Below are 22,031 nucleotides of genomic sequence, written 5' to 3'. Positions count from 1 at the left end.
AGAGGGATTCAGTTTTGTAAGGAACTGGGGAACCTTTCGGAGAAGGGGGACTCTTTTCCGAAGGGATGGACTCCACCTTTACCAGAGTGGAACCAGGCTGCTGCCGCTAACCATTAAAAAGGAGATAGAGCAGCTATTAAACTAAATCAAAGGGGAAAGCCGAGAGTCACTCAGCAGCGCAATTCTGGTCACCGCATCTCAATAAAGATAAAGTTGCACTGGAGAAACTGCAGAGCAAGGCGACCAAAATGATAAGGGGCATGGAACGGCTGCCCTATGAGGTAAGGCTAAGGAAGTTACAACTGTTCTGTTTGGAGAAGAGACGACTGAGGGGGGATATGATAGTGGTCTACAAATTCATGAAAGGACTTGAACAAGTTAATGTAATTCGGTTATTTACTCTCAGATAATAGAAGCCCAAGGGGCACTCCATGAAGTTAGCAAGTAGCTCATTTAAAACAAATCGAAGAAATTTCTTTTCACTCATAGTTAAGCTCTGTAATTAATTGCCAGAGGATGTGGTTACAGTAGTTAGTGAAAATAGTAGCTTATTTATTTAATGTTTGGGTCCTTACCAGGTACTTGTGATTTGTGACTTGGATTGGCCACTGTTGGAAACAGGTGCCGGGCTTGATGGACCCTTGGTCTGACCCAGTAAGGCAATTCTTAAGTTCTTATTTGAATATGTGTTGGTGAATTTTGCAACTCATTGCATTTACTCTCTATGAAGAACAATGAGATTAGGACTCTTCAACTTAGTGAAGAGACAGCTGAAGGGAGATATGGTAGAGGTCTATAAAATAATGAGTGGAATGAAACGAGTAAACGTTATTAATCAGTTGTTTACTCTTTCAAAAAGTACAAAGATCAGGAGACACATAGGGGTAGATTTTCAAATAGCGCGATTTGGCGTACTTTTGTTGGCGCATCAGGCGCAAACAAAAGTACGCTGGATTTTAGTAGATACGTGTGTAGCCGCGCGTATCCGCTAAAATCCGGGATCGGCGCGCGCAAGGCTATCGATTCCGTATAGCCGGCGCGCGCCAAGCTGCGCAGCCTACCTCCGTTCCCTCCGAGGCCGCTCCGAAATCAGAGCGGCCTCGGAGGGAACTTTCTTTTGCCCTCCCCTCACCTTCCCCTCCCTTCCCCTACCTAACCCACCCGCCCGGCCCTGTCTAAACCCCCCCTTACCTTTGTCGGGGGATTTACGCCTCCCGGAGGGAGACGTAAATCCCCGCGCGCCAGCGGGCCGCTAGCGCACCGGGACGTGACCTGGGGGCGGGTCCAGAGGGTGCGGCCACACCCCCGGACCGCCCCGGGCCGTAACCACGCCCCTGGGCCCGCCCCCAAAATGCTACGGCCCGCCCCGAAAACGCCGCGCGGATCGGGCCCGCCCCCTCGACACGCCCCCCTCGGAAAACCCAGGGACTTACGCGAGTCCCGGGGTCTGCGCGCGCCGGTGCTCCTATTGAACATAGGCGCACCGGCGCGCAGGGCCCTGCTCGCCTAAATCCGCCCGGATTTAGGCAGATTTAGGCGAGCAGGGCTCTGAAAATCCGCCCCATAATGAAGTTACTGAGTATTAATTTAAAACTAATAAGAGAAAATATTTTTTTCTCATTGCATAATTAAACTGTGGAATTTGTTGCTAAAGGATGTGGTGAAAGCTATTAGTATAGCTGCATTTAAAAAAGGTTTGGACAAGTTCCTGGAGGAAAAGTCCATTAACCAATATTAAGGTAGAGTTGCACAAATCCACTGCTTTTTCTTGTGAATAGTGGGCCAGATTTTATAACATGCGCGCGCAGCCTCACACATGTTAGAAAATCCAGGGTCGGCGCGTGCAAAGGGGTGCACAATTGTGCAACTTGTGCACGCCAAGCCAAGCAGCCTTCCTCCGTTCCCTCCGAGGCCGCTCCCTTGGAGGGAATTTTCCTTCCGTCCCCCCACACCTTCCCCTATCTAACCCACCCCCCAGCCCTAACTAAACCCCCCCCTGATCTTTGTTGGAGAAGTTACGCCTGCCTTCAGGCAGGCGTAACTAGCGCACACCAGCTCTCCATCCCCCGGCCTGGTGGCTGTTCTGGAGGCCTCGGTCCCGCTCCCGGGCTGGCGCCCCACCCCTGGCCCCGCCCCCAGAACGCCCATTTTTTCAAGCCCCGGGACTTACGCGTGTCCCGGGGATTGCGCGCACCGCCGAGCCTATGCAAGATAGGCTCAGCGCGCGCAGGGGGGAGGCAGGGGTAAGTTTTTGGGGGTTACACGCGTATCTTATGCCCGCAACCCTTTGAAAATCTTCCCCAGCTTGTATGGTTGTGGGTGTGTCCCAGTGGGAAAAGGGTGGTTTGTATATTTTATGGGTGCTCTTTTGATATTAACTTTATATATTATATTTGTATATTCTGATTAATAAATGTTTTTTTGGAATTTTGTGTATAGCATTTTTTTTTATTTTAGTCTTCAAAATGAGGCATCACAACTTTACTGAATATAGAACAAAAGGTGAAATAGGTGAAACTGTCTGACCATGTAATACTGTGAAAATGTGCAGCTCTTTTAAATTAGGAGATGTAGGAACTTATGTAGCTGGATGAATAAAGCTATTTAATAGACTGTGACAGAGAAGAACACATGTTAACAGAGTGTTGGATGCTTCCATATTTATAATTATTTTTTTATTCCCATGGTGCATAACAGAAGGTAAAATATGCATCATATGCATAAAGATGGTTGTAAACATGGAAGCATCCAGTGCTCTATAAGCACGAGCTCTTCTCTGTCATGAAGTCTGTTAAATAGTTTTATTCACCCAGCTTCTTAATTCCCTCCACATCCTAATTTTACAAGTGCTGTGTATTTTCAGAGTATTACTTGGCCAGATAGTTTCATGGTTCCTGATCAAATTAAGATGTACATTTGTAAGTGTTTTCTCCTACTACCTCACACTGAAACCAGGCCAGGTCTAATAAAAAACAAATGTCAGGAATCACAATTATGATATAGCGGATCATCAGGTGGCTCCACATAACCAGCGATAGGATAAGTTTGTTCTATTATTTGTTAAATTTCCTTCTTACTGCATTTGAATCATCAAAACTGCAAATCCAATAATGCAATTTGATTTCTTTCCACATATTAAATTCATGGCAACACATTACACTCATCATCATCATCATTTATTTATCTCATACTCTTCCAGTAGAAGAGTTCAGAGGGTGTTACAAGCTGAAACGATCATTAAAATCTAGCATATCTAAAAGAAATGTAGGATATATCAAAAGTCAGATCGTTAACAATGGGATAGGTGAGGCAGGGGTAAAACAATAATCCACTATTGGATCATAATAAGTAGGGGGATGGGAAGAAGGTAGTAGACATTTTAGGAACTAGTGCAAAATACACTGGAGCAAATGTTGAGGTAGACTTTAGGATAAATGTCATGGAGCCAGAGCAGAGTTAAGTAGCAGAAGTCAGCAGATCAGTGATTCAGGTGGTGCGCTGAAGACATCTAAAACTAACCAGGATTTGAGACTTTTCTTTGAAGGTGAGGAGGTCAGCTGTAAGCCTGATATCCAAAGGTAAAGTATTGCTGCGGGTGGAAGCCAATCCAGCTAAGGTTCTTGAGCTGGAGAGCTCCATTTCCTTGGGGGCTGGTACTACCAGGTGAGAATGACGCAGTGGCAGGGCAGCGTGTACAGGATAAGTCTGTTATTGAGGTAGGGCGACACAAGGCCCTTGAGTGCCTAGAAAGCTAGGATAAGGATTTTGAAAATAGAGTGATGGGATGTTGGGAGCCCAGTGCAGGGTTTTTAGGAGTGGGGAAATCTGCTTTAGTTTTCTGGCACTAACCAGACTCTGTGCTGCTATATTTTATATTAAGATAAAGGTGACAATTTAGTTTTTTTGGTCAATCAATGTAGAGGGACTTGCAGTAGTCCACGCAGGAGATTATGCAGGCCTGGATAACTGTTGCAAAAGGTGATGCAATGAAGAAAGGGTGGAGATGGCACAGTTGAAAAAAAGGCTGATTTAGTAATGGATATCATTTGAGCCTCAGTAGTGAATCTGGAGCCTAAAATGAAGCCAAGGTTTTATTCTTGCTGACTGAAAGGGGCAGACGAGCCTAGAGTGGATGTGAATGTACTCTCTTTTCCAATCCACAGTACCTCAGTTTTTTGGGGATTAAGCTTGAGTTCATATTAAGGCACTTGTTGAGGTTTGTGATTGCATATCGGGGTCTGAGCTTAGGGAACACAGTAGCTGAATGTCATCGTCATAAGTACTGTATGCATCATAGGGAATTGGGAACTTACTGAAGTGTTTGTCAAGAGACAACAAGTAAATGTTGAACAGAGTTGGGTATAGAATGGAATCTTATGGCACACCACATAGGAAGGGTGTGAGTGATGCCTGTCCAAGGGAGATGATTTGGGAATGATTGTGTAGGAAAGATTTGAACCAAGCGGGGGGTGCTGGACTTGAGAGACTTAAATCCAACAAACTGGTGGTGAGGAGCTCATGGTTAATGGTGTCAAATGCAGCTGAGAGGTTTGGGAGAACCTGTTGACCATTATCAAGGCACAGTCGAGACAATACAATTTGTGAAGGAGGGTGCTCCGAAGTGGCAACTGCAAAAGCAGATTTCAGTCTTTCTAAACAGAAGGCTTTAGAAGAAGGTATGACTTAATGCTCCACGCTGCTGTAGTCCTTCATCACTGACTGCAGTGTGTCAAAAGCCTGTTGGAAGTCCTCTTCCTCACAGCCGTATTTCCAGTACCAGTGCAAGTAGGCATGTGCTTTGTACATGACTTGAGCTTTCTCTGTTACCCACTCTAACAGGTCTATTACACTGCTGTGATTGGCACACACTGTTAGAGAGTGGCTGTGATGTCCTGGGTCTATAATGTTCTTGAAATCTGAAAAGGATAAAAATGATTATTTTTAAGAAACATTGTTTTAGAGAGTTCCCAACTTCTCCTTCCCTCTTGTCAAATCTATATTATCACTTGTCAGAAAAGACCATCATTGTAGTACAAAACGTGAAGTGCTAGAGCAGCTCACCCACAAGCAGTCACACATTCCAAAACCAATATACATGAATTACAATAATAATAAAATCACTACTAGTGTCAATTTGATAATTAGCCAAACAGAATTATATAATACAATATACTCATTTCTGACAAAAGCTAAAGCAAGTGTAAGGGAAAAGGAAATTCACCACAATTAAGAAAAATATACAAAATATTGATGGAACACAACTCAGTACTGAAAAAGCTTCATCACATGCAATACTAAAAAAGTGACATCATAACAGAAGTGATTAAATGTACATCCACAAGTTCATAAACACAGTCCCCAATATTCCCCACTTTCGATGCATATCCAGCATAGCTCTCTGCTTCAACGGCAGGGGAGAAGAAAAAACTGATACTTCACGCATATCCAGCATAGCTCTCTGCTTCAACGGCAGGGGAGAAGAAAAACAACCAATAAGGGCTGTATAACATAGTCTGGGTTAAAACAAATAAGCATGGGTGTAGCTTGCTTATTGCGGCGGTTACTACCCCTACTACCCCCTAACTAATCAAGCTAGATATTTCACTTGGATGCAGCTCCATCACTGCTCTCTACATTAATGATGGGGGAGGAAGGGAAATAGAACCAAGAGCTAAAAGAAACAGATAAGTATGAGAGAAAAAATGTGTGAAGCTTGCTGGGCAGACTGGATGGGCCGTTTGGTCTTCTTCTGCCGTCATTTCTATGTTTCTATGTTTGTTTTAATTTTTTAAGTATGCATATAAAAATAATCAGATCGTGAAAAGACAATTCTCACAGGACAAGCAGGATGTTAGTCCTCACATATGGGGGACATCACAGGATGGAGCCCAATCACGGAACACTTCTGTCAAAGTTTCCAGAACTTTGACTGGCCCCTACTGGGCATGCCCAGCACGGCACTAACCCTGCAGCCAGCAGGGGTCCCCCTTCAGTCTTCTTTTTTCCGTACAGTGTGTTTCTGTAAAGCCTGTTGCTGTCAAATGTTTTACTGTTTTTTAAACTGTTACATGTAAAGCCTGTTGCTAATTTATTGTTTCACTGTAAACCGAGGTGATGTATGTCTATACGTACCGCGGTATAAAAGAATGAATCAATCAATCAATCAATCAATAAATAAATAAATAAATAAATAAATAGAGCTCTGCACAGTTTCCTAACAGGAATTTTCCTCACGGAATTACTAAAAGTTAATTTGCCCCACAGAGGTCCCTCCTTTAACTTTTTCAAGCTGCGGTACTCCGGTAAGTTTTTTACCCGTTTTCCATCGATTACTGTCGAGTTTGGCCCTCGCGGCCTACTGGCCGTCGACCGTACCGCGGCTCAATTTTCTCCTTGGCCATGGGGTCGGGGTGTAATTGCACCATGTCTATCACAGACCTCATAAAGTCTGTGTAATATGTCTTGGACGAAAGCACGATGTCCTAACCTGCACCAAATGTGCCTTAATGACACCAAAAGGTCGCAAGGCCAAAATGGAGAAGATGGAGCTTCTCTTCCGTGCTCAAACCCTGACTCTGTCCATTGCATCGACATCGTCGGAACCGGCACCGTCAACTTCGCTCCAGTATCGACCACCGGCCGGTGACCATCCGGCATCGACGACATCTCGGCCTTCGACTCCCTCTACTTTCCCTCAGGACCGAGGGAATCGCAGAGACAAACATCGCCATCGACATCGAAAGTCTTGGACCATCAAGGGAACGAAGTCATCGACCTTGCCATCGTCCGAGCCGCCGTCAAAAAAACCCCGTCCAGAAAAGGCATCAACCTTTTCGGCGACCGGGTCACCGAGGCAACCCTCACCCAATAGGGGATCGGGAGCCGCAACTCTGCCTTTAACGGTGGTCCCTCCGGCTATGCCTCTGCCTCCTTCTTCTGTTCCGGAGCCGGGGCTGCTTGCTCCAGGTCTCCGAGAAGAACTGGACCGGATGGTTCAGGAAGCCATCAACAAGGCGATGCAACGACTCCAGGTTCCTCCGGCACTGACACCGGTACCGATTGTGGAACCGAGCACCGACCCGATTCCGGTAGCGTTGGATGGAAGCGCTCATTGCCGCTTTTCCACCGATGGACCCCGGGTCACCGATGGCTCCGGTGCCCTCTCCACTTACTCTGTCATCGGGAGGAGAAACACCGTGCCGCATCGCTCCATCCGGAGTCCTGCCTCAGCCATCGATGCCGATATGTCCCTCGGCACCGATCCAACCATTGGTGCAGACACGTCCGTCGGCACCACTGAGCCATCCATCGATGCCCTCGATGCCTGCGCAAGTGCCTTCGATGCCTTCATCGGTGCCTCTGATAATTCTTCCGATTCATTTGGAGCCTAGACCAGGACCTTCAGGTATCCCACCACCCCGTCCCCCTCTAGTTCCTAGAGGGACAGGTGCTGATCCCTATGATACCTGGACTGATGATTCCTCGCCAGACACCAATGATTTACCTTCACCAACTTCACCCACTGAAAGTAGAAAGCGTTCTCCCCCAGAGGACCTTTCCTTTATAAATTTTGTGAAGGAAATGTCTGAATTGGTTCCCTTCCAATTACAGACGGAACAGGATGACAGACATCAGATGATGGAGTTGCTCCAATTCCTGGATGCTCCCAAGGAAATAACCTCCATCCCTATCCACCAGGTTCTTCTGGATCTCCTCAAGAAAAACTGGGAACATCCTGGCTCCATTGCTCCAGTGCACAGAAAGGCTGACACTACCTATTTGGTGCAGTCAGCTCCAGGCTTTCAAAAAACTCAATTGGATCACCAATCTGTAGTTGATGAATCTGCACAAAAAAGAGCAAAGAGATCAAAGCCTCACACTTCTTTTCCCCCTGGCAAGGAACAGAAGTTTTTAGATGCCATTAGCCACCGGGTATTCCAAGGCTCAATGCTCATCTCCCGGATTGCCGCCTATCAGCTCTATATGACCCAATATAATAGAGTCATTTTTAAGCAGATACAAGATCTGACAGATATCCTGCCTCACCAATTCCAAGATCAGCTTCAAACCCTAGTAAACAAGGGTTTTGAGGCAGGCAAGCATGAGATCAGATCATCTCATGATATCTTTGACACTGCCACTAGGGTATCTGCAGCCGCTATTTCGGCAAGAAGATGGGCCTGGCTCAAGTCTTCCGACCTTTGCCCTGAAGTACAAGACAGGTTATCCGACCTGGCCCTGTGTGGGGGACAATCTGTTTGGCGAACAGATCCAGCGAATGGTGGCGGAACTTAAGGACCATCATGAGACCCTAAGACAACTCTCTCTGATAACTTCTGACTACTCTTCAAAACAGCCCTTCTGCAAGGACTCGAAGAAGTCATTCTTCCGTCTGAAGAAGTCCTACCCGCCACAAACTAGATCCCGTTCCGCGAGACCTTTTCAAAAAGCCCAGTCTCATCAGACATGGAAACAAAAACCGCAAGCAGCTCCTCAACCAGGTCCTGCTTCAGGTTTTTGACTTCCACCTAGAGAGCAGCAGCCAGCTTCCATTTCCTCACATACCAGTGGGAGGTCAATTGTGCCATTTCAACAACAGGTGGCACTCAATCACCTCAGACCAGTGGGTACTGGCAATAATTGCTCAAGGTTATCATCTGAACTTTCTCTCCGTTCCACCGGACTCCCCACCTCTACCAACGTGGAGAACGTCCGATCACTCCATCCTCCTGGATCAAGAGGTCTCCCTCCTCCTCCAGTCCAAGGCAATAGAACCTGTGCCTTCTCTCAGCACGGCCTAGGGTTCTATTCCCGGTTCTTCCTAATCCCTAAAAAATCGGGAGGCGTTCGTCCAATCCTGGACCCACGGGCCCTCAACAAGTACCTCCAGCGAGAGAAATTCAAGATGGTAACCTTAGGCTCGCTTATTCCTCTTCTACAAAGAGGAGACTGGCTCTGCTCTCTGGACCTCCAGGACGCATACACTCATATTGCGATAACTCCATCTCATTGCAAATACCTGAGGTTTCTAGTAGGCCCCAAGCACTACCAGTACCGAGTGCTTCCATTTGGCCTAGCGTCTGCGCCACGAGTCTTCACGAAATGCCTCGTAGTGGTTGCAGCCCTCCTAAGAACTCAGGGTATTCACGTCTACCCCTATCTAGACGATTGGTTAATCAGGGCTCCCACTCAGCAAGCTGTTCTGTCGTCCCTCAATCTAACCTTACACACTCTAATTTCATTAGGATTTCTCATCAATTACGACAAATCCTCTTTAGTCCCATCTCAAACCTTGTCGTTCATTGGGGCAGACTTGGGCACCTTGCAGGCAAAGGCTTTTCTACCTCGACAGCGAACTCTCACTCTCGTGTCTCTTGCACACCACATGCAGTCTCAGCACTCCTCGACTCACGTCACTTTCTCATCCTCCTTGGACACATGGCGTCCTCAGTGCAAGTCACACCAATGGCACGTTTGGCCATGAGAGTCATGCAGTGGACTCTACGGTCTCAATGGACTCAAAGCATTCAGCCCCTGTCGACCATTGTCCGCGTAACCGACTCACTCCGTCAGTCTCTTGCCTGGTGGAGAAATCAGAACAATCTCCTCCAAGGCTTGCCTTTTCAGGCTCCAGACCCTCAAATAACTCTCACCACCGATGCTTCCAACCTCGGCTGAGGAGCCCATGTGGCCAATCTGCAGACACAAGGATCTTGGTCTCCAAAGGAAGCCAAGCACCAAATAAATTTCTTGGAGCTTCGAGCAATCAGACATTCTCTCAGGGCATTTCAGGATCGCCTCTCAAATCAAGTTATCCTGATCCAGACAGACAACCAGGTGGCCATGTGGTACATCAACAAACAAGGAGGCACGGGCTCCTTCCTTCTGTGTCAGGAAGCTGCGCAGATATGGGCGGAAGCTCTCTCCCATTCGATGTACCTCAGGGCCACCTGGTTACCGGGAGTGGACAATGTGTTGGCAGACAAGCTGAGTCGCATCTTTCAACCGCACAAGTGGTCTCTCAACCCCTCAGTAGCGAATTCCATCTTCCAACAATGGGGATATTCTCAAATAGACCTCTTTGCGTCTCCTCAGAACTGCAAAGTAGAGAACTTCTGCTCTCTCATTCGCAGCAAACACTCTCAGCCCAGAGACACATTCTCCCTCTCGTGGACAACCGGTCTGCTCTATGCATTCCCTCCACTTTCTCTTCTCTCGAAGACTCTCCTGAAGTTACGTCAGGACAAGGAAACCATGTTCCTGATAGCACCTCACTGGCCACTCCAAGTGTGGTTACCAATACTTCAGGATCTCTCCATTCGCAGGCACATTCCCTTGGGAAAGGACCCGCTTCTGATTATTCAAAACGACGGGTGCCTCCACCATCCCAATCTTCAAGCCCTGTCCCTGACGGCATGGATGTTGAAAGGTTAATCCTTCAGCCACTTAACCTTTCTGAACCAGTTTTCCGTGTCTTGATTGTTTCACGGAAGCCTTCCACGAGAAAATCTTACTCTTACAAATGGAACAGGTTTACGTCATGGTGCTCTTCTCAGTCCCTTGACCCCTTTACCTGTCCAATCGTGAAGTTTTTGGACTATCTCTGGCTCTTATCAGAGTCAGGTCTGAAAACTTCCTCCATCAGAATGCATGTCAGTGCGGTGGCCGCCTTCCATAAAGGTGTCGGGGATGTTCCTATTTCAGTACAACCCCTTGTAACACATTTTTTGAAGGGCTTGCTTCACCTCAAGCCTCCACTGCGTCCTCCAGCCCCTTCTTGGGACCTTAACCTGGTTTTGGGTCAGCTCATGAAACCACCATTCGAGCCTCTTCACTCTTGTGAACTTCGCTATCTCACATGGAAAGTGATTTTCCTTTTGGCAATCACTTCAGCTCGCAGAGTTAGTGAATTACAGGCCCTAGAGTTACCTATCCGCCTTACACTAAACTTCTGCAAGACCGGGCAGTACTCCGCACTCACCCTAAATTCTTACCCAAGGTAGTTTTGGATTTTCATCTAAATCAATCCATCATACTACCTACGTTTTTTACCAGGCCCCATTCCAATCCAGGAGAGCAGGCTCTGCATACCCTTGACTGTAAATGGGCTCTAGCACTCTACCTAGACCATACAGTTGCCCACAGGAAAAGCACTCAATTGTTCGTCTCTTTCCATCCTAACAAATTAGGGCAGCTTGTGGGTAAGTAGACTCTCTCCTCCTGGTTGGCGGACTGCATATCCTTTTGCAATCAGCAAGCGGGCATTCCATTTCAAGACCATGTTAAAGCACACTCTATGAGGACCATGGCAACTTCAGTAGCACACCTACGATCGGTGCCGCTTCCTGACATTTCCAGGGCTGCCACCTGGAGTTCTCTCCACACCTTTGCAGCCCACTATTGCTTGTACAAAGCCAGAAGACAAGATTCCATCTTCGGCCAGTCTGTCCTTCGTAACCTGTTTACAACGTGATGTACCAACACCCTTCCGCCTGCCCGGTGGGGTTCTGGATGCCCTCTACCAAATTCCACCCCAGTTGCTGTGCCTGTTGCACGCCCTTGGGTACATTTGGTGCATGTTCGGACATCCTCAGTTCGGTACTCACTCATATGTGAGGACTACCATCCTGCTTGTCCTGTGAGAAAGCAAATGTTGCTTCCATGTAACAGGTGTTCTCAGAGGACAGCAGGATGTTAGTCCTCACGAAACCCGCCCGCCGCCCCGCGTTGTTGGGTTTATAACATTTTATTATTTTCTTTTTCGGCACTGTCTGTAGCTTTTAAATAAGACTGAAGGAGGACCCTGCTGGCTGCAGGGTTAGTGCCATGCTAGGCATGGTCAGTAGGGGCCAGTCAACGTTCTGGAAACTTTGACAAAAGTGTTCCGTGATTGGACTCCATCCTGTGATGTCACCCATATGTGAGGACTAACATCCTGCTGTCCTGTGAGAACACCTGTTACAGGTAAGCAACATTTGCTTTCTTCCTTTTAAGCAAACTGGTGAATCAATACAAAGTTGATATCTCAATAAGCCATAAAGAATATGCACAGTATTTTCAGAAACCAGCTGCAAAGTCATCAGGAGGAAGTCCAACATGGATCATGTTTCGGCACATTGCCTGCATCAGGAAAATAAAGAAACGCTATAGAGAAAACATTCAATATTCGGGCCGCCATCTCTCTGTCATTTGCAAAAATGATGAACGACTGCTTTTTCTACTGTTTCTCTTTATTTCCCTGACTCAGCCAATATGCCGAAATGCAAACCATGTTGGATTTTCTCCTGAAGATTTTTATATACATGCTAAAAAAATAAAAATAGAAATAATGGTCAATTGAGAAGACTATGATTATGAAACATATAGCCTTAAGCAAATTATTTTTATGTGGGCTATACGGTTCTTTGCTGCTCAGAATGTTACGCGTGCTGGCCGCTGCAGACCCGCGGCCCGGCCCCCTCACCTATCTCAGACAAATCCAGTGCCTGCTCATCCCTGGCAGCGGTGGGCCGCCGGCTCCGTCCTTAGACCGCCCTTGGTGCCTCCGGCTCAGCTGCAGTTCCCTGTGCTCTGCGTGGCCCATGGAGAGACGCCACCACTAGCACCGCGCCCCTTCGATTCCGGGGAGATGTGTGCCCTTGGACCACGATGTGACTGGATAGAGGAGCTCCGTGGAAGCACCGCGGTAGGCAAGATGTGTCCAAGAATGGGAGGAACAGACTGACCACCTCCCTAACCTCCGCCGAACCTGCACGCACCGGTAGAGACCCAGCAACACAATGCTGGTCTCTCGGGTAGCCCTCCGGCCACTCGATAGCCCTTTCAGACCTGCCACTAGGGAGAGGCAGGACGGACAGAGGTCGAGGGCAGGCGAAAGTACTGGAACTAGGAACAAGATGGGACCTCGGACTTGGACTAGGCTTGAAGACTTGAACAAGGCGAGGATACTTGGAGCTTGGAACTCAGATGAGACAAGGACGCTGGGAACTTGGGACTTGGAACTCAGACGCGAGATGCTCAGACGTGGAAGGAAATCAGACGTAGACTGAGGAGAGGATTCCGGTTACTAAGACGAGGTCTCTTGGAACTTGGAAAGCTCAGGTGAGGATAAGGACTCTGGATACTCAGACGAAGACAGAGGCTCAGGAACTGGGAGGAATCCAGGCAGTGCTCCAAGACAGATCCAACCAGAAGAGGGCTCCAGCCACCAAACTCAGACCACCGGATAGGAATAGATTTACTTCCAGGAAAGTCAGCTGAAGATGAGGACCGGGGTGAGGCGAAGCTGAACCCAGAGCTTAAGGACTGATGGTACTTCAGGATCAGAACCTGACAAATGACATCAGGAGCGAGACTTAGAACATCAGGGTTGGAACATAGGACATCAGATACGAAAGGACACTGGTATCTCGGGACATCGGGACATCTATGGCATCTAGACATCAGGGACCTTGAGAAAGGAGGACCACAGGGACATCTGGAACATGACGGACAAGACATCAAAGGATGGAGACGTCTGGACATCCGAAAACAAGGGGACGTCAGGACATCCGGAGATAGGGAGACGGCTGGACATGGAGACACGGAGACATCAGGACATCAGAAGACAAGAGGATGGGATCCGTCGAGAGACCAGAACATGGAATAAAAATGACGACAGAGGTTCAAGAACCATGGATGAAGACAAGGAATACCAAAGAAGAACAGAGTGCCTTGAAGAAATGAAGAAGGATCTCGGAGGACTCCTGGAATGAAGAGCTGGAACTGAAGATCCAGGAGAGGTCCGACTCCATGACCAACTCCTTGCGAAGATGAAGACTGAGTGAAGGAAGGCCCTTTTTAAGGGGCTGAAGAGGAAACGCCTAAGGACGTTAGCAGGAGGAGCCTAGGAAGACAACCCACTGCTGGCCCTTTAAATGAAGCCTCGCGCCTAAGGAAGAAGGCAGAACCCTGGAGAGCGGCATCCTGCCGCACAGGAAGAAGCAGTCCCTGACGACGGCAGCTCCCTGCTGCGAAGTAAGAAGATGATGGAGGCTTCCAGGCCGCATGAAGAGGAGCTCCGGAGCCAGCCTCCTGGCCACGGAAGAGGACGAGGATGACGGCGGCCTTCTTGACCACAGAAGGGAAGCTTTGGGGTGGCCTCCAGGTCACTGAAGAGGAAGGCTTCGGCGGCGGCGGCCTCCAGGCTGCGAAGAGGAGCAGTTTCAGCAGCGGCCTCCTGGCCACGAAGAGAGACAGCAGTGGCGATCAGGCCGCAGGAGAGGTGACAGCGGTGGCTCTGGGCTGCGGAAGTGGTGAAACTGGCGGTGGCCTCCCAGCCGCGGGAAGGCAGGCATCAGCGGCCTCTGGGCTGCAAGGAGCGCGAGCAGCGATAGAAGATAGCGATGGCCAGGCCGCAGGAAAGGTAAGAGGCTGCTTGTGGCCTAGCCGCAAGCAGCATCGCAACATGCGCATCATTGTTTCTTAAGTAGGGCCCGCGGCGGGAACCTAGCCGCAGCCCCGGATGATGATGTCAGTGGAGCTCTGGTACTTAAGGCCAGGCTCCGCTCCTAAGGATTGCTTTTGCAACAAGTCTCCACGCTGGTTGTGTACTTGTTGCCTCCTGGTGATTCTCCTCGTTCCCAGTTCCTGATCCTCACTGACTCCTGTTCCTGGGTCCCTCGTTCCTGTGTTCCTGATTCCTAACCTACTCTCGGATTGCCTCCTCGGATTTCGACTTCTGCTTTGCCTGACCCACGCCGCTGACTCTCTCCAAGCCCGTAGCTCTGCTTTGCCTGATCACGCCATTGACTCTCTCCAAGCCCGGACCTCTGTATTGCCTGACTACTCTACAGCCTTTCTCCAAGAACATAAGAACATGCCATACTGGGTCAGACCAACGGTCCATCAAGCCCAGCATCCTGTTTCCAACAGTGGCCAATCCAGGCCATAAGAACCTAGCAAGTACCCAAAAACTAAGTCTATCCCATGCTACTGTTGCTAATAATAGCAGTGGCTATTCTCTAAGTCAACTTAATTAATAGCAGGTAATGGACTTCTCCTCCAAGAACTTATCCAATCCTTTTTTAAACACAGCTACACTAACTGCACTAACCACATCCTCTGGCAACAAATTCCAGAGTTTAATTATGCGTTGAGTGAAAAAGAACTTTCTCCAATTAGTTTTACATGTGCCACATGCTAACTTCAAGGTGTGCCCCCTAGTCTTTCTATTATCCAAAAGAGTAAATAACTGATTCACATTAACCCGTTCTAGACCTCTCATGATTTTAAACACCTCTATCATATCCCCCCTCAGCCGTCTCTTCTTCAAGCTGAAAAGTCCTAACCTCTTTAGTCTTTCCTTATAGGGGAGCTGTTCCATTCCGTTTATCATTTTGTTCGTCCTTCTCTGTACTTTCTCCATTGCAACTATATCATTTTTGAGATGCGGCGACTAGAATTCTACACAGTATTCAAGGTGCGGTCTCACCATGGAGCGATACAGAGGCATTATGACATTTTCAGTTTTATTCACCATTCCCTTTCTAATAATTCCCAACATTTTGTTTGCTTTTTTGACTGCCGCAGCAATGTGTTATCAACCTTGACGCCCAGATCTCTTTCTTGGGTGGTAGCTCCTAATATGGAACCTAACATTGTGTAACTATAGCATGGGTTATTTTTTCCCTATATGCATCACCTTGCACTTATCCACATTAAACTTCAACTGCCATTTGGATGTCCAATTTTCCAGTCTCAGAAGGTCTTCCTGCAATTTATCAAATTCTGCTTGTGATTTAACTACTCTGAACAATTTTGTATCATCTGCAAATTTGATTACCTCACTTGTATTTCTTTCCGGATTATTTATAAATATATTGAAAAGTAAGGGTCCCAATACAGATCCCTGAGGCACTCCACTGCCCACTCCCTTCCACTGAGAAAATTGTCCATTTAATCCTACTCTTTTTTCCTGTCTTTTAGCCAGTTTGTAAGCCACAAAGGACATCGCCACCCATCCCATGTCTTTTACTTTTCCTAGAAGCCTCTCATGAGGAACTTTGTCAAACGCCTTCTGAAATCCAAATATACTACATCTATCAGTTCACCTTTATCTACATGTTTATTAACACCTTCAAAAAAGTGAAGCCCAGACCTCTGCATTGCCTGACTACTCTACTGCCTCTCTCCCAGCCCAGACTTCTGCATTACCTGACTACGCTCGAGTCTCTCCTCGTCCAGACCTCAGCCTTGCTTGCCACTGCTTCCAGCTTGCCGCCGGCCCTGACTCCAGCTTGCCCTACGATGCCTCTTCAGTCTACGTCCTGGACTTGGCCTATTCAGGCTTCAACCTGTTCTTGCTCGGGTGCCCCCTGTCTGACTTTGGTTCTATTGGCGCTCGGATCTCTAGGACTCCGCCTCATCCAGTACAGACTTCTTCTCTCCACTGTTGCTGCCTCTGGGCTGACCTCTTGATCCTTCCATAGACGATGACATACGGAGGCCCACCCAAGTCCAGCCGGCCCCGGCACCCAAAGGCTCAACCCGCGGGGAACGAGGGCTGGTTTTGGTGAAGCGCCAGCCAGCCTCCATCCTTCAGCCTACTCCGCCTGCTGATGGTGGGGACCCGTAGGATCCTTCCTACGGGTAGTGTCAACCCCTCCTCTGCCCAAGGGTCCACCTCTGGCGCAACACAGAATTTTCTAATCATCTCCTAAAATAAGATCAAGGACAAGTGAAAGGGTCCCCAGTTTATTGCAATTTTGCAGCCAAGACAATTTCCTCACCCCTCAAAAATTATTTGTTTTATCTGCAAAATTCTCACCTTTTAGCCCTCTTGGCTTCTCTCTCCCACAAAGCAGAGGTTCAGCTCAAAACAGCAATGCTTCTAAGAAGGTATAGGGGTAATTTGTATGACGTGCTGGTTACAACTCTGAACAGCAGTGGGCTTTCAAAAAGGCTGGGGTGACCTGCATGAAAGCACTATGATTGACACACAAACTTTACTGAGCATGGGGAGGCTGGCCTATATAGAAGCCTCATTAACCTACGTGGTCTAGGGATTATTACAAAACTTGGCAATAAGACATAGACTCGGTTCCAGGAGTTTGGCTTAAGAATTGGTTTTATAAGAATTGTGCCTCTATACAGTGCTGCGTACATCTGGTAAGCACTATACAAATCATGACAATAATAATAAGCAAAGCTGACTATGGTGAAGCCTAAAATGGCCTACTTGTAGAGTTGGTGAAGATTTCGGGTAGGCTTATTGAGGGCGGTGGTAGGGAGGAGTTTGAGAGGACAGGTAAAAGACATGGTGATGGAAGAGGATACAGGAATTTAGATGTGATTTACCAAAAGTGAAGAAATCTCAATTAGGGCCGGTGATTTCATTAGGCAAACTTGGCAATTGCCTAGAGAACCAAAGTTTTGTGGACAGCAAAATACTGCCAGCACAAGACCCAGAAGGATGCTTTGCCAGAGCTAACACTGCCAAAAAAAAAAAGGAACACTGTTCTGGAGCCACTGCCACCAGTAGAAGGGAGTGCTGTGCTAGAGATAAGTTGGGGAAGGGGAGTGCACGACTGAAGATTTGCCTAGGGTGCCAAATACTCTTGTACCGGCCTGTATCTCACCTGATTAGAGCAGCAGGCTGAGAACCAGGAATGCCAGGATTCAAATCCCACTGCTGCTCCTTGTGACTTAGGGCAAGTTTAGGAGTCAAAGAAGCGCTCAAGACTGGCTTATGCCAGGAGGTACTGAAACTTTCTGCACTAGATCACTAGGGTTTAAAGTGAGTGAATTAGGGAACTAGGAGTGGATGGGTCAGAAGGGAAATGGGGGAGGCCCTGATCTTTTTTAATTAAACAAGGGGAGGAGGCTTGGGCATGGGCTACCAACAGCTCACTTACAATCCAGTATTTATACTCTGGCCATATAATCCTGTTGTAGAGGGGTGGGAGACAAGGTCTCAGAAGATTCCTATAGATTTTTACACTCAGCGGAGGGAGGTGAGCCCTAAACCAGGGAGAATCGGGTCATGCATTTACATCCTTATGGTCCTGGGAAAAGTCAGCTACACTTCTTGAGGTGTAGCTGACTTTCATTCAAACAACACGGTTTGCAAATTTTAAGGGAAGTTCTGGTATTTGCTTTTCATAAATTTTACTTGCAATGAGCTGATTTGCATACAAATAGATGCAAACACATGCAAGCCAGCTCATTTTAATACCCTCATTTTGCCAGGTTTTTCGCAAGTTCTCTGCATTAAGGCATTTACTGCATGGTAAAGCCTCAATGCAGCTTAATAAATAATCTCCTTAGATTGCAAATCCTCTGGGGAAAGTGAAATACCAACTATTCCTGAATGTAACTCATCTTAAGCTAGCAATATAGGGCAGAAAAGGACCAACGGTCCATCCAGTCTGCCCAGCTAGCTTATGGTAGTCTCTGTCACTGCATACAAGTCACCCCCATACTTTTCTGTTTCCCAGACCATCAAAGTCAGGGCCCTTGTTGGTTGCTGTTTGCATCCAAATCCCTCTTATCTCATGCCGCTGAAGCAGAGAGCAGTGTTGGAAATACATCAAGAGTTTCAGGCTTTTTGGTTAAGGGTAGTAACAGCCATATCAGCAAGTTACCCTTATACTTAATTGTTTTCCCAGACCACAAAATTCAATCTCCTTGTTGTTTGCTGTCTGAATCTAATTCCCTTTTTCATCTTTTCTCCTGCCGTTGAATCAGAGAGCAACGATGGAGTTGCATCAACAGTATGACGGCTTATTAGTTAAGGGTAGTAACCGCCACAAGTTAACCCCATGCACTCTTCTTCAGTTCTATCCTCTAGCTTTTAGGGATCCACAGTGTTTATCCCGTGCCCCTTTGAAATCTTTCAAAGCCGCAGGGGCTAAAAAGGTGAGAATCTTTCAATAAAAAGTCATGAGCTGAATCCAAATAAAACAAATAAACAAATACCGGTACTATTCCTTCTGTTTTCAAGATCGGTGTCCCCTTCCATCTTCACTCTTTCCTTTTCCCTGGCACTGTTTCCTTTATGGGCCATATAGATTTATAGCTGGTTAATGCCCTTTCTGGAGTTAATGCCCTTTCAGGAGTACCTGTGACAACAGCCACAGGTACTCCTCCAAACAAGGCAACATATGTCAATAAATATCTTGTCTATTACAAATAATGCATAATAACTGTTCTTCAACCATAAGTAATGGTGTTGACACACCATGCCCCAAGGCTGAGCTGGTTCAAGTAGCGACCAGAACAAGAAGATTGGTAAACACCAAGGATTCTTTATTACCACAAACCGTCATAAAAAGCTGGCTCAAGAGCAGATACAGAGTGTAATGTGAACACCTCCATGTATTGCTGGCCAGGGTTGGCTCCTACCCAAGCCAGACTGATGCAGACAGGGGTCAACCAGGAAGTCGATACATGACATATTGATGATGTCACATGGGACACTCACACTTGAATTGGTGCATACATGCACAGAGAAGAAGAGTTAAGATGGCAATCTAGATCAGTAAATGGAACATATTGCAAGTACAGCTGCTGAGTACAGCACAGGAAGGTCGTATGATACAAGTAGCACCAAGATACCCTGTGGCAGCAGATTAGCAAGCTCCATAACAAAGTCTAGCACATGGGTAGGTCCAAAAGAGTTTCCGTCAAGGCAAGCCTGATCAGTGCAAAGATGTCTTCAGGATGAGACTTCCTCAAACACATAGGGCAAGGTATACGTGTGTGTGTGGAGGGGGAAGTCTGTATCACTCCTTTTAGGGAGATCCTCCTGGTGCAGCTACTTCAGAGTGTTGAAAACTCCTACCGCATCAGATCTATCTTAGCCATGTTCGAGACATCAAGCTTCAGGCAGTGTCTCAACTTGTTTGCCTTATGACTTTCAAAGCAGACAAGCTACTGAAGTGGGACAACTCTTCACTCTTAAAGAAAGTAAAGACTACTTTAACATAGCATGGCCAATATATGGATCTTTTCACATATACTAGGGTATTCTAACCAGAGCTGGACTTAGCCTTCTTGGCCACGGCAAGAACAAATCTCAGATTCAGATGTATTAATGGCTGCTCCTAGACAACAATAGCCATTAATCCCTATCTATGAAGGACATTATGTTAATGCCATCCTGTTAGTGAAAACAAATGAAGCAAGACTGAAAGAAAGAAATGGTTAAAAAAAGGAGATAGCAGTAACAAAAACAAATAAGAAATTAAAAACAATAATCAGTCTACACTGTTGATACTCTTCAAGGCAAATTGTCGAATGAAAACTTGTGGAGCACCTGAGATGAAGACAATTTATAAATAGGGACCTTCATTTTCAGTTTTTATTTTATTTTTCCTGGGAATTTTAATGATACAACAAAAAAAAATCAGTGGAATAATGATTTTGTTATATAGGAGAAAAATCAGTGGAAAAGCCAATTTTTCACTGATTTTTGTTTGTTATAATATTGAAATTTCTAGGAAAAATAAAAACTGAATACAAAAGTCTCTGTTTCAAAAGAAAATCTGTTTTAAATCAGTGGTCCTTTGGGCTCAGCCAGCCAGTCTGATTTTCAAGAAATTCACAGTGAACATGGATGTGGGCGGTTGGGAACCACTGCTTTAAATAATGAAGACTGGCTAACCAGACTAAACAACAAAGATAGAGAAAAGAAAAAAAGGGAAAGAACAAAAAAAAAACCCCTAAAAACAAAAACAGAAGTCAACAGAAGCATTCTGTCATTGTGAAGTGACAAAATGGAACCAAGAACAACTGGTCTAAGTGGCTCCCATGACACCTAATGGCAAAAGAACTTTCGGAAAGTTTACACCTTGAGAGAAGCTCCTCCTAACCAGGTGGCTGAGATGTCACATGACCCATCAGTATGAGCTCAATCCTTCTTATGAGAACACCATTACAGGTAATTAATTAACCCAGGCCTTTTCAACCTGGTCTTCACCATGTAGTGGACCCCCTAGCCAGATGCACAATGAACATGCATGACACAGATTTGCATGCACAGCCTCCACTGTATGACAATGTAGATCATGCATATTCATTGTGGTTATTCTAAAAACCAGACCAGCTAGGGAGTATTTGAGGATCAGGTTGAAAACCCTAAGTTAACCCTATTACTTGCTTCTCAGTACATGAGTGACATTTGACAAAATGCAGGTTGCCAGTTCTTCTCAATATATAACATCAAATGAAACAGGAAAGAGACTGACCAATCCAACAGTCAACTGGAAATGGATTCCAAGTAACACAACGGTAGGCCTGCTTCAGCTTCAACAGCACTGAATTCTGGGACAGAAGAAAGGAGTTGTCCTGGTTACTGCGGGCTACAGCAAGAACTGATGTGCTGAAATGCTACAATAGAAATATGTTAAGGAAAAAAAACCCCTAAATCTCTCAGTATCGTTTAGTCCTCAATTTTAACAGCAAGATTCTGGTTTAGAAAATCCTAAACCAGTTAGCAAAACAATGTGAAAAAGCATAAGATAAGCATATAAGATACCAACTATATGAAATAGCTATTGTACTGAAACATTTATTGCACGTCTTCACTTTGTTATGATAAAATTGTGAACTATGTTCCTTTTGAATATATAAACAGATGAAAAAGCTTAAAGATACACTTAAGGTTGGTAAATGGGAACGGCTAAGGTTTTCATTTCTGTAACAGCAGTATATCAGCAAAGATATGCAAACTGAAGCAACAGAAACTCAGTGATAGCTCATCAGGAGCCGACTCAGCATAATGGAATAATCCAGGAGAGCCAAGCAGAGATATAAAACAGTTTGTTCCGGTAGGTTCTTCCTGCTTAATTAGAACTGGGCTGTATTGAGCTATGGTGCCATAAGACTTCATTCACAACTACCTGAGGTTTATCTTCCCCTATTTTATATCTTCCTCCTGGCTCAGCCCAGTCATTGCCACAAAAATTCTTGGCTGGGGGCCCACATATCACAGCTCCTTCCAGAATCTTGCAGCCACCAGACCCCAGTCTGACCACTACATATTATTAGTA

The 22,031-nt window shown here is 46.4% G+C and overlaps 1 protein-coding gene across 5 annotated transcripts in view; it reads right to left on the bottom strand.

Moving 5' to 3' along the window:
• Positions 1–2,701: 2,701 nt before the first annotated feature.
• Positions 2,702–22,031, bottom strand: part of LOC115084005 (tubulin delta chain-like) — a 193,534-nt gene continuing 174,204 nt past the window's right edge. For 2 of the 5 annotated variants that reach the window (XM_029588245.1, XM_029588250.1), the window contains 2 exons: positions 21,228–21,369; positions 2,705–4,916 (listed from right to left, as the gene is read on the bottom strand). In XM_029588245.1, coding sequence (XP_029444105.1) covers positions 4,684–4,916; positions 21,228–21,369 — 375 coding nt within the window. In that variant the 3' untranslated portion in view covers positions 2,705–4,683. Of the gene's footprint in view, positions 4,917–19,160; positions 19,938–21,227; positions 21,370–22,031 lie in introns of those variants that run through there. The other 3 variants (XM_029588248.1, XM_029588246.1, XM_029588249.1) reach the window with 3 other exon arrangements.

Source organism: Rhinatrema bivittatum, chromosome 2, assembly GCF_901001135.1.
Source record: "Rhinatrema bivittatum chromosome 2, aRhiBiv1.1, whole genome shotgun sequence".
In the NCBI taxonomy this organism is placed as follows: domain Eukaryota; kingdom Metazoa; phylum Chordata; class Amphibia; order Gymnophiona; family Rhinatrematidae; genus Rhinatrema; species Rhinatrema bivittatum.
This window is presented reverse-complemented; position numbering and strand designations above follow the sequence as displayed.